Consider the following 11,535-nt stretch of genomic DNA (forward strand, 5'->3'; position numbering starts at 1 on the left):
TTGGAGAAGGGAGAACATAAAATAAAATAAAATAAAATGTCCAAATGCATGGTATCCGTAGCCCCTGGGGACTTCTGGCTTAAACTTCTTGCTGTAAGCACTTCCCGAGTGATGGAGCAACTTCTGCCCCTCTGGTTCTGTCTCTACAATGTTACCACACATCCTTTTGTAAGGTTGACGTTGCCAACCTATGAGGGGTCGCTCTTATGTAGGCTTTTTTCAAACCTTTATTTTGTTTCCTTGAGGAATTCACTCGTCTTCTCTGGTAGGATTTGCCTTGGTCCGCTCACAAAAATGTATTTCAACGGCAGATAATCATTCGATACGTGCTGAGTGTTTCTCCCACGATGGGTTGGATGCCCTGATGTGCTGGTGAGTGAATCCAACAGGGACCCCACCCCGCCTTTGCGGGTGCGGATTTTGGAGAAGGAGTGGGGGGAGTGACCACAAACTAACAAACAAATAAATAAACAAACACTGAGTGAAGGATGTTTGTGCCAAAGTACCTTATTATTGAAGGAGAATCATTCCAGCAAATTATGGACACACTAAAGTGTGTTTGGAACATTTGTACTTTTTCTCAACTGTAGCCAATCTCTCTGCTGAGAAACTTGGAATATTGGTTTCTTCCTAACTTAAGTACTACTATCTATTTATCTTTCTAGGGGATTCGGAGAAGGAATGCATTTTAGTTTGTCACCGTGCACTTTGGTGTGTCATTTCATATACTTTGCCACGACAGGAAAATAAGTATTTTTTTCTGGCTTCTGGCTTTTTGGCTTTCACTGTTAATTAGAAGACGATTCTAAGGGTTTTCTAAAAAAATCACGTTTAAGTACATTTTCTAATGCATTGGATTCATTACAACATGTTGGTAAATTTTGCTAAAAAAAGTATAGGGGTTTGTTCTAGAACACTGCATATCAGTAAATATACAATGTGAGCCATGTACGTAATTTTGCATTTTCCAAAGTAACCACATCTTAAAAACTAAAGGCACAGGGGAAGTTATTTTAAGTAATTTACTTTACCCGATGTATCTGAAATAACATCATTTTAACTTACAATCAATATCACAATCACTATCAATTTAAAATTCTTTCTTACACTAAGCGCTCAAAATCCAGTGTGGGACGCCTCCCTTCAGGGCAGCGGGAACTCCCATGGGGAGTGGCCACCATATTGGACCAGGCAGTCCACCGGGCTGGGCTGGGTTTCCAGTGCCCTGGTTAATGGTGACGCTTCATGTCACCTGTAATGCGGTGTATACTCAGGGCCAGGAAGTAGGTGCAAATCATAATTGGTCTCGTCGGGATTTTGTCAGGTCAGACTAGACCCTTATTGCTTCTGCTGTGTGATGTGGACGAGAAAGGGGTGAGGGTGTGTGCCCTGCTGCTTGCTGTCCGTTGCGCTCACGTCAGGAGCGTGGTCTCTTTGTAGTGACTTGCTTGTTGCCAAAAATGTTTTCACTCACACTCGTATATTTCTATTGTGACGAAATACACATTACAGGAGATCTACCATTTTCAGGCGTGCAAGTCAGTGACCGTAAGCACGTTCACGCCTTCGTACCTCCTTCCGTCCACGGACTCTTCACCTCCCCAAACTGAAGCTCTGTCCCCATCAAACACCGTCCACTCCTTCTGCCCCCCAGCCTGGCGCACGCCATCACCATCTCTGGGAGTGTGACTACTCCGGGGACCTCATTTACGTGGAATCCTGTAGGTATTTGTCTGTTGTTGTTGTTGTTCTTTTGCTTTGATCTTGGTTAGTAGCCATCCCACTGGGTGTGCAGTGGGGCTCAGTGTGTTTTCCATCTGCCTTTTCCCCGGTGACTAGTGGTGTTGAGCATCATTTCCTGTGCCTCTTGGCCATTGGTAGAACTTCTTTGGAGAAATGTTTATAGAAGCCCTTTGTCCATTTTTTAGCTGGTTTGTTTTCTTTTTTGTTATTCAGTTGTCAGGGTCCTCTATATATTCTTCCTATTCGATCCTCATCAGAATATATATTTTCTCCCATTGTGTGTGTTCTCTTTTAACTTTCGTGATAATGTTCTTCGTTGCACAGAAGTTTCTGATTTTGACAAAGTCTGATTTATTAATTTATTTTTTGTACGCCACTGCAAGAGGCCCCAAAGAGCCAAAACGGTCTTGAAAGAGCACAGCGAATCTGGAGATCTCATACTTAACAGATTTCAAAACTTAACGCAAAGCTACGGTAGACAAAACAGTGCGGCACTGGCATAGGAAGAGACACATAGACCAATGGCATAGAATGGAGTCCAGAAGGAAATCTTCACATTTATAGCTAGTTGAGTTAAAAATAAAATTTTTTTAATGTTTATTTATTTTTGACCCAGAGAGAGAGAGTGAGTGAGCAGGAGAGGGGCAGAGAGAGAGGGAGACACAGAGCCTGAAGCAGGCTCCAGGCTCCGAGCTGTCAGCGCAGAGCCCGACGGGGAGCTCGAACCCACAGACTGCAAGATCATGACCTAACCTGAAGTCGGACACTGAAGCGACTGAGCCACCCAGGCACCCCGAGAGCTAGTTGATTGTTGACAAGGGGGTCAAGATCATTTGGTGGAGGAAGAACTGTCTCTCTAACGAATGGTGCTGGGACAAGGGGACATCCACAGGGAAGTGACCTGACACCCCTCCTCACACCGTATTCAAGAATCAACTCAAGATGGATCAATGGCCTAAATATAAGAACTAAAATCATCAAACTCCAGAAGAAAGCAGGGGTAGATCTTCATGACCTTGGGTTGGGCAGGTTGGGCAGGTTGAGCAGGTTGGGCACTGATCTTAGCTTTGACCCCAAAAGCATGAGTAACAACCTAACCGATGATGGTTTGAGGGACTCTTTCGTAGCCACTTGCCAACCTTGCAGACTTTTATTTGGCCAAACCTAGAAACCAACCTGAGCAAGTACGCATCACGTAGAGCCTCGTTTCAACAGGCTCACGGCGAAGGCAGGCCCCGGGCTGCGCACAGCACACTGAGCCTCACACCCCGCATGGAACACGTTCTTTCTCCGTGTCCGCAGGGTCTCCGTGTCCCTGCCGCCTCGTGCTTTGGTGTTCATTTCCCTGCAGGGCCAGCTGCAGGGTCAACCTCGGTGACCCATCCTTTGACCAAGGAGATGGTGTTGCTGCTTATTCGCATGACTTGCCTCTTCATTTCCCGTGGAAAGAAGAGGAGGAAGGCAGAAAACGCCCCAAATACGGCCAGGCTCTTGGGAGTCTGAAAAGTGTGACGAAATGCATGTTACTTGGGCCTTGGGCGTTCCTGACCATGATGCTTTCTCCAAATGGAATAGTGGCAGACACACACTAGTGAATCTTTTTCCTGTGCCTAAGCCGCGGGGTTATTTGCCTCCCGACAACAAAGGTCTTAAAGAATAATGTATTCTGATGCTTCCAATCCAAGACATGCCTCAATATATTCCCACTTGTTTCACTTTTGCAGATGTTAGGAGTCTTGCCATGAATATCTGGGTGCCCCCGGGCCCCCCGCCATGAGACGGTGGCTCCATTATCTGGGTGCAGATGTGTCACCTGCTTCAACACCTGTCCCCACACTGCAGGGCGGGCTGTTTCCAGAACACCAGGAAACAAGGTTCCTGAAAAACTGAGTCTGCTTCCTTAGGGAAAGACAGACCATAGCTGTTTAACTCTTTACGATCTGGCAAATGTTTCCCACTAACGAACAGATCTTTCAGTTTTTAGGGTCAGCTGAGAGTGTACATGAAATGAATCTTCCATTAAATCGAAATTCTAAAAGTGTGTAAAAGTACACGCTCCTACCTAGAGAATTTACATTCCGTTGAAAATTAGTTTCTTTTAAAAGTGTCCTTATTTGTGTTGTAAAGTCGATAACAGTTCTTATGTTTACTTAAGTGACCCATTTATCTTTCATTAGTAGTCGATTTAAAGAACTTTTTTTTTAAGTTTATTTATTTTGAGAGAGAGAGGGTAAAAATGCGGAGGGACAGAGAAAGGAGAGAGAAGCCAAGCAGGCTCGTGCTGTCCGCGCAGAGCCCCACACGGGGCTTGAACCCACCAACTGTGAGGTCATGACCTGAGCCAAAATCAGACACTTAAGTGACTGAGCCACCCAGGTGCCCTGAAAAATATATTTTCGTCATCTGAATGATCAAATGTATATTTCTTATAAATCATAATACTGTACCTCTAACCTAACATTCAGTATTTAAAACGTCTCATTTTGAATTCTTTAGTATAAGACACACATTTTTATATTTTTGTGATCCTTTGGGATGGATTATTTACTCTCTTTCTTTGATCCGCTCCCTCATTTGTCTGTGTATAAGCTTTTCAGAGGGGTGAGGGGCTGAGTGATCATTTCGTCCAGATAAGTCCCAGAAAAGGAAAGTAGAAAGGGGTCATTGCAGACAGTTGTCCTATTCAGGGCAGAAGAGACTTTGGTGGACAGATCTGTGCATCCAGAGAAACTGCCCTAGCTGTCTCTCCCAGCCAGGTGGCGATTTCTTTCATAAATCAGGGGACAACCAGGGACCAGCAGACATTTGGTGGAAACCCCATGACAGAGGAAGATTGCAGTGAACAGACATAACCAGAGATATCTCAGATACGTGATAAGAACAGAGGCAACAAATCGCAGGTAGCATTCTTGTTGAAAGCCCCCAAGGTATCCCCTTGTCCGAGATAAGAAAGCGCTTCTATGAGAGGGGCAAAATCAGAGTACGAAAAAAGTGATTGAAAATATAAGGAAAGCCCTTCTAGAGCAATTAAGAATAGGTACACTCGGGCCATCACCTAATAAGAGTTCCATAAAGAGAGAGGAGTAGAGGGGTTGGGATGACGCACTTCCTAAAAATAGAAAAAATAAAAATTTCCCCAGGCTGCGGAAATGATCAGGTTTTTAATCCTCCCCCACCCCCCCAAAAAAACGTAGTCAAAAAGCAGTTCTAGATATATCCTGGTGGGATGGCGTAGCTCTCAGAATAAAGAGAAACCCCCACCTGCCAAAGAGAAGGGAGAATCCCGAGTTCCCTACAGAGGAGAGAGTATCTTACCGCCTTTGGATTTCACACCAACATCCCTGGTGATGACCAAGTTAAAAGACGCATGGTCCTTAAAATCTGTGGAGAAAATACTTGCAACTTTGGCTGCAGGATTGCATCAATCAGGGGAACGTGGCATGGACTCAGAAGTTTTAATGCCATCTAAAAGAACTTACCAGTAATGTTCATGCCAAAACATAAAATGGACCCAAGCAAGGTGATAATAAATTGAAACAGAGAAATTGGCAACTCGGAGCGCCTGGGTGGCTCAGCCGGTTGCGCGTCCGACTTCAGCTCAGGTCATGATCTCGCGGTTTGTGGGTTCGAGCCCCGCGTCGGGCTCTGTGCTGACAGCTCAGAGCCTGGAGCCTGCTTCCGATTCTGTGTCTCCCACTCTCTCTGCCCCTGCCCCACTTGCTCTCTGCCTTTCTAAAATGAATAAAAATTAAAAAAAAAAAAAGACAAATTGGCAACTAAGAGTGACCTAGGTACAAAAGCAAAAAACCCCCAAAAAACTAGGGTTAAAAAACCCCAACCCAACCCAAGACCCCAACAATGCAGACACAGAAGATTACATATCAGTCAGCAAAGTCTGATTGACGATGACCTTTCCCCTCAGTGGGTTCAGTCCTACTATCGACTTCTGCATTGAAAAATCTTTACAAAACCCTTTCAATAAGCTGTTTCTTGATAGAGTTTAGAAACAACCTGCAGGCAAGTACAGAAGACTTAATATAAATTTTGGAACAAATTGTAAATGTTATATCTGGGAAGCTGAAATGCTGGCAGGTGCTTAAAAATGGAGTGTAACTCACAAAAATCAGGCAATGGAGGAAGGTAGTGTGCTAATTTCGCAGAAAGATATGGTCCAAAGTGAGTAAGTCAAGACATTAAGTTCTAAGCTTCAAGCAATGAGTGCATTATTTAAAATTCTCATGGTGCACACCAGGAAGTGATAACTGAATTTCTGTTCTTTTTAACAGTGGTTGTTTCTGGAAAGAAGCTGTCAAGGGAGGGAAGGGGCCTCTGTGTGGATGAAAGAGTGTTTTACGATCTCCATTATCTCTTTAACCAAGTATATGCATTATGTCGCTTCTCATTTGTTCTTTTTAACACGTTAAGCTGAGACGTGACAGGTGGTTGGGGTCGAGGGGCCGGTCTGGACGGGGTCCCGTGCCTCCACCTGATCTCGCTCTTCTCTCCGTGAAGACCCATCGCCCTGTGTACATTCTGGATCTCAGTGGCTCCTGCCTTCTTCCGGGTTTGCTGTGTTGAATATGCACAGCCGATCCCTACAGTCTCCCCCCATAGTACCTCGGCTGATTGTCCCCTCCTCTTTCCTCAGCCCTCAATTTCCTTAAAGAGAAAGCCCCACTTCTGGTGTTTCTGGCCATCTCCACGGTTGTCCTTGCTCCCACACGCACTGCAAGATGCTTTGACTCCCTTCGTAGCTCAGGACATCCCAGTCAACCTAAAGTTTGCCAGACTTCCTTCACCTCTTACTGCCCCCAGATCAAAGCTACCACACTCCATCTCCAAGGGTACTTTCCTTTAACTTGAGTCTGAGAATCAACCCTATTGGGTTTCCTGGCTTGTAAGTGATATTTCATTTCCATGATAAGTTTGAAAGAATACGGTCATTCGGAACAATCCGCAAGACCACTGCGTAACTCCTCCGTAACCCCCAGCCGCACGAAGATGGGCGGCATTTCCAGCATCCAGGGGGCTGTGGAGCGCATCTCAACTGGCACGTTCAACCAGCGTGTTGCATGTTCCACTCTTGGTATCGCTTTTTCTTATCATAGGGATGTATTAATCTGATGCGTTGCCTTTTATGGTACGAATATTCCATTTCTACCGCGAACATATGGGTTGTTTCCATCGCCTGGCTATCAGGGATAAAGCCGAGCCTGTTACTTTAACACGTTATTTCTCACACTGGGGGCTTGGATCTGTTCCTGTGTATCTGTGAATCCGTTTCAGAATCCGTAGACAATGTCGTCATGTATAGTGTCTTTCTGCTCCTCTCAGTGAGTTTGAAATCAGGAAGTATGTGTTCTCCAACTTCCTTCCTTCTGTCCTTCCTCCCTTCCCTCCCCCATTCCCTCTTTCCCTCCTGTCCTTTTCTTTCTTTCTTTCTTTCTTTCTTTCTTTCTTTCTTTCTTTCTAAATTCGCCATTGCTTCACTATTCTGGGCCTTTTGAATTTTCAGGTGAATTTTGGAATCAGCTTGGAAATTTCCATAGAGTAGCCAATTGGAATTTATGTAGAGACTACGCTGAATCTGTAGGTGATTTGGGGAATATTGCTATTTTAACAAAATTAAGTCCTCTGGTACATAAACATGGGTGGCTTTCCACTCCTTTGGGTCTTCAGTTTCTTTCAACAATATATTTTTTTTAATTTTCAGAGTACAATGTTTATGCTTCCTTATTAATTTTATTCCTAAGTATCTTATGCTTTTTCATGATGTTGTAAATGGAATTGGTTTCTTAATTTTGTTTTCAGATTATTCATCGCGGGTGTGGAGATATACAGTTGATTTTTATATGGATATTTGAAAACCTTTTAGAAGTAGTTTATTAGTTTTCTTTTTGGAAGATTCCTTAAAAGTTTCTATTTACAAGGTTGTGCCTTCTGCAATAAATAGTTTCATTTCTTCCCTTCCAATCTGGATGCCTTTTATTTCACATTCTTGACTTATTCTCCTAGTTAAAACCTTCAGTAAAATGGTAAATAGAAGTTGCAAGAGTGGGGACACTGCTCTTTTTCTTGATTGTAGTGAGGAAACAATCTTTCATTATTAAGTACTGTCTTAGCTGTGGTGTTTCATAATACGTTCTTTTCTGGAGGAAGAAGTTCCCTTTTATTCCCGATGTGCTCTTTTTTTTTTTTTTTTTTTTTTTTTAATCGTGATTGAGTACTGAAGTTTGTCAATTTTTTCTTTTTTGTATCTACTGAGATTATCATGCTTTTGGTCTTTTATTGATATGGCATGTTATGTTAATTTTTGGATGTTAAGCCGACTTTGCATGCCCGGCATAAATCCTACTTGGTTATGATGTATAATCCTTTTTATGCATTGGTGGATTCGTTTTGCTAGTCTTGGTTGAGGATTTTGTATGTGTTCAGAAGAGATACTGCTCTGTGGTTTTCTTGTCATGTCTCTGTATCTCAAGCTGGTATCAGGGTAATTTTGGCCTCAGAGAGAGTGACAGGTGTATCCTCCCATTCAACTTTTTGGAAGAGTTTGCAAAGGATTGGTATTAATCCAATATAATCAATCCCGTGAAGCTGTCTGGACCCGGCTTTCCTTGTGGATGGTTTTTTGATTACTGTCTTGCTATGTAGGTCTTTGCGCATTTTCGATTTCTGCTTGATTCAGCTTTGGTAGTTTGGGTCTGCCTCCTCTGAGTTATGTAGCGTGTTTCTATGCAGTTGGTCACAGGAGCCTCTGATAACTATGTTTCTGCAGGGTCAGTAGTGATGTCTCCTCTGCCACTTCTCATGTTAACATTTTGAGTTTTCTTGCTTCTTTGGCCAGTCCAGCAAAAAGCTTGTTAATTTTATTGTTATTAAAAAAAACCGACTTCTGAGTTTATTGATTTTTCTCTATCGTTTTTCTATTCTTTATTCTACTGACTTCCACTGTAATCTAGTATTTCCTGCATTTTTCCTCCTTTGGCGTTACTTGACTCTTTGTAAGGTGGGAGATCAAGTTACTGATCTGAGATCTTTGTTCTCATTTAACGTAGGTGTGTATAGCTATACGAGCCCCATGACTTCTTGACAGTTTTGGGCTTTCTTGGCATTTTGCTACCTTCTCTCCAGTTCTTCCTCCTGTCCCTGCTGCTCCTTTGTGACCCCCTTTTCTGCCTAGTCCTTACTAAACAGCTAGAGAGCTTGGGCCCCCAACTGTGCTGAGTGGCAGTCCTCGTCTCACGAACACCCCAGAGCAGCTCTGAGGAGAAGGTGGTGTTACTATCTCCATTTTCTGGTGCAGGCAACTCAGGTGCAGAAAGCTGAAGTAGATGACTTGCCAAGTTCTCTGGATTTGGAATTTGATCTTCTCTCTCACTATACGTCTTCACCCTGGCTGATTTTCACTTATTAGCGTGCTCTTTATATATGGATGAAACCCACATCCTTATCACTAGCCTGGACTTCCCTACTGAGTTTTCAGACCACAGCCCAGCCGCCTACCAGATACCTGTCTCCACCTGTGTGTCCTACACACCTGACCCGGGCCCAGCTGCTTCCTGCTCAGCTTCTCCAAACCTACTTGTCTCTTTGGCCTTTTATCTCGACTGATGAGGCCACCGCTCCCTGCTTGCCAGCTCTGCCCCAGATGTCCATGCACGCCAGCTGTCTGCCCTGACACCGTGTTGGCTCCCTTCGCACCCTTGGGCATCTGCAAGGGACCCCGTCTTCTGGGTGACCCGCCCCTCATCCCTTCACACCTTCACCCGGCCCTCTGTGAAATCTCCCCTCAGGGCCCCACACAGAACTGGATGCCCCAGCAGGCTCTCTTTCGGCCTTTGTTTATGACTTTACCATGGCAGCTACCACGCAGGGTGTAACAGACGCCTTTCTGTGCCTGTCCTTCCTCTAATGCTGGGAGCTTCTGCTGGGTAAGCACTGAGTGTGCATTATCTAGAGGGTTTCTTGTAATGCTTATAAAACAGTGACCTTGATGCCATTTTTTAAAAATTTATTTATTTGGGGAGAGAGAGAGAGCAGGGGAGGGGCAGAGAGAAAGAGAGAGAAAGAGAGAGAATCCCAAGCAGGCTCTGCAACGTCAGCACAGAGCCTGACTCGGAGCTCGAACTCACCAGCTGTGAGATCACGACCTGAGCCGGAGTCCAGAGTCAGATACTTAACCGACTGAGCCACCGGGCACCCCTAAAATCTTTAAATGAAATTCAAGTTTTCTTACGTTGGGAGCTCGAAAACAAATGTATCCCTTTGGTTCTTTTTAAGCTATCGAAAGAGGGTAAAGCAATCCTCGTCAAGATTTTCCTTCCTTTTTTTTTTTTTTTTAAACCGATCCTCTCCCACGTCTGGTTCCTTTGCCAGGTGTCTCCTGGGTGCGAGCCGCGGCTGTGGAGCAACATGCCGGAACAGAGCAACGACTACCGGGTGGCCGTGTTCGGGGCAGGTGGCGTAGGCAAGAGCTCGCTGGTCTTGAGGTTTGTGAAAGGCACGTTCCGCGAGAGCTACATCCCCACGGTGGAGGACACCTACCGGCAGGTGATCAGCTGTGACAAGAGCATCTGCACGCTGCAGATCACGGACACCACGGGCAGCCACCAGTTCCCGGCCATGCAGCGCCTGTCCATCTCCAAGGGCCACGCCTTCATCCTGGTCTACTCCATCACCAGCCGGCAGTCGCTGGAAGAGCTCAAGCCCATCTACGAGCAAATCTGCGAGATCAAAGGGGACGTGGACAGCATCCCCATCATGCTGGTGGGCAACAAGTGTGACGAGAGCCCCAGCCGCGAGGTGGAGAGCGGCGAGGCCGAGGCCCTGGCCCGCAGGTGGAAGTGCGCCTTCATGGAGACCTCGGCCAAGCTCAACCACAACGTGAAGGAGCTCTTCCAGGAGCTGCTCAACCTGGAGAAGCGCAGGACCGTGAGCCTCCAGATCGACGGCAAGAAGAGCAAGCAGCAGAAGAGGAAGGAAAAACTCAAGGGCAAATGCGTGCTCATGTGAGGCCCTGCGGAGCGGGGGGCGGGGCCTGGCCCCGCCCCGCCCCCGTCCCCTCCCACGTGACCCCCCCGTCGTCAGGGCAGCATGTACGATGCCCACGTGTTCACTAGCGCATCTTGACCGAGACGTGCCCCATTGTCCCCGAGAGGGCACTTCACGCCACCGCCCGTAAGCACCCCCTCTCCGGAATCAGGGACTCCGCCCAGCGGTTAAAATGGGAACCCATGCACCCTGCACCCCGGGGCACCTGGTGGGGGGCTGGGCGTTTCTGAAGGTGGGTTGGCCCTTAGCCGGGGCTCTGGGCTCGCGCCCACGAGCGATCTGAGTACAGGACTAGGTCCCATCTGCATGCATGTGACGGCATGTGACCCTGGAGCTATGCCCACCCAGCTCGAGAGCTGGGCACCCTTAGGGGCGGGAGGGGCGGGGTGGGGGGGTGGGGGGGTGGGGAAGGGAACACCTGGCCCACGTTGTTCCATTTCACAGTTCTGTAGCTGAATTGGACGTAAACTGACACAGCGTCCCCCAGAGCGCGCTCACTGTCGATTCCCAGCTGACTGGCGGCCCGGGCTCTGAGGGGTGCTCTCACCTCACTAGACCTGGTCAGCAGGCGCCCCTTTAATTATTTCACGGCCGGTGACAGATGAGTTCACTTAAGGGCATCCTGCTTGGTCCTTCAGTGTGCGAGTGAGGATATCGTGACACTTCCTAGAGCATCTCAGCAATGTCACCCGTCGAGGGTTTTAGAAGTGTGCTTTCCTCCCCTTGACCCACGAGGAG

At 46.4% G+C, this 11,535-nt stretch overlaps 1 protein-coding gene across 1 annotated transcript; it reads left to right on the forward strand.

The window, feature by feature from the left end:
* Positions 1–247: 247 nt before the first annotated feature.
* Positions 248–10,847, forward strand: DIRAS2 (DIRAS family GTPase 2). Its single transcript, XM_047831262.1, has 2 exons — positions 248–372; positions 10,123–10,847. Exon 2 carries the CDS (start codon positions 10,159–10,161, stop codon positions 10,756–10,758), a length of 600 nt encoding a protein of 199 aa, XP_047687218.1. The 5' UTR covers positions 248–372; positions 10,123–10,158; the 3' UTR covers positions 10,759–10,847.
* Positions 10,848–11,535: the final 688 nt, after the last annotated feature.

This window comes from Prionailurus viverrinus, chromosome D4 (genome assembly GCF_022837055.1).
Source record: "Prionailurus viverrinus isolate Anna chromosome D4, UM_Priviv_1.0, whole genome shotgun sequence".
Classification (NCBI taxonomy): domain Eukaryota; kingdom Metazoa; phylum Chordata; class Mammalia; order Carnivora; family Felidae; genus Prionailurus; species Prionailurus viverrinus.

Bases quoted from the DNA above. Each gene is read 5' to 3' on its own strand.
- DIRAS2 (XM_047831262.1), top strand. From the start codon at position 10,159: ATGCCGGAACAGAGCAACGACTACCGGGTGGCCGTGTTCGGGGCAGGT.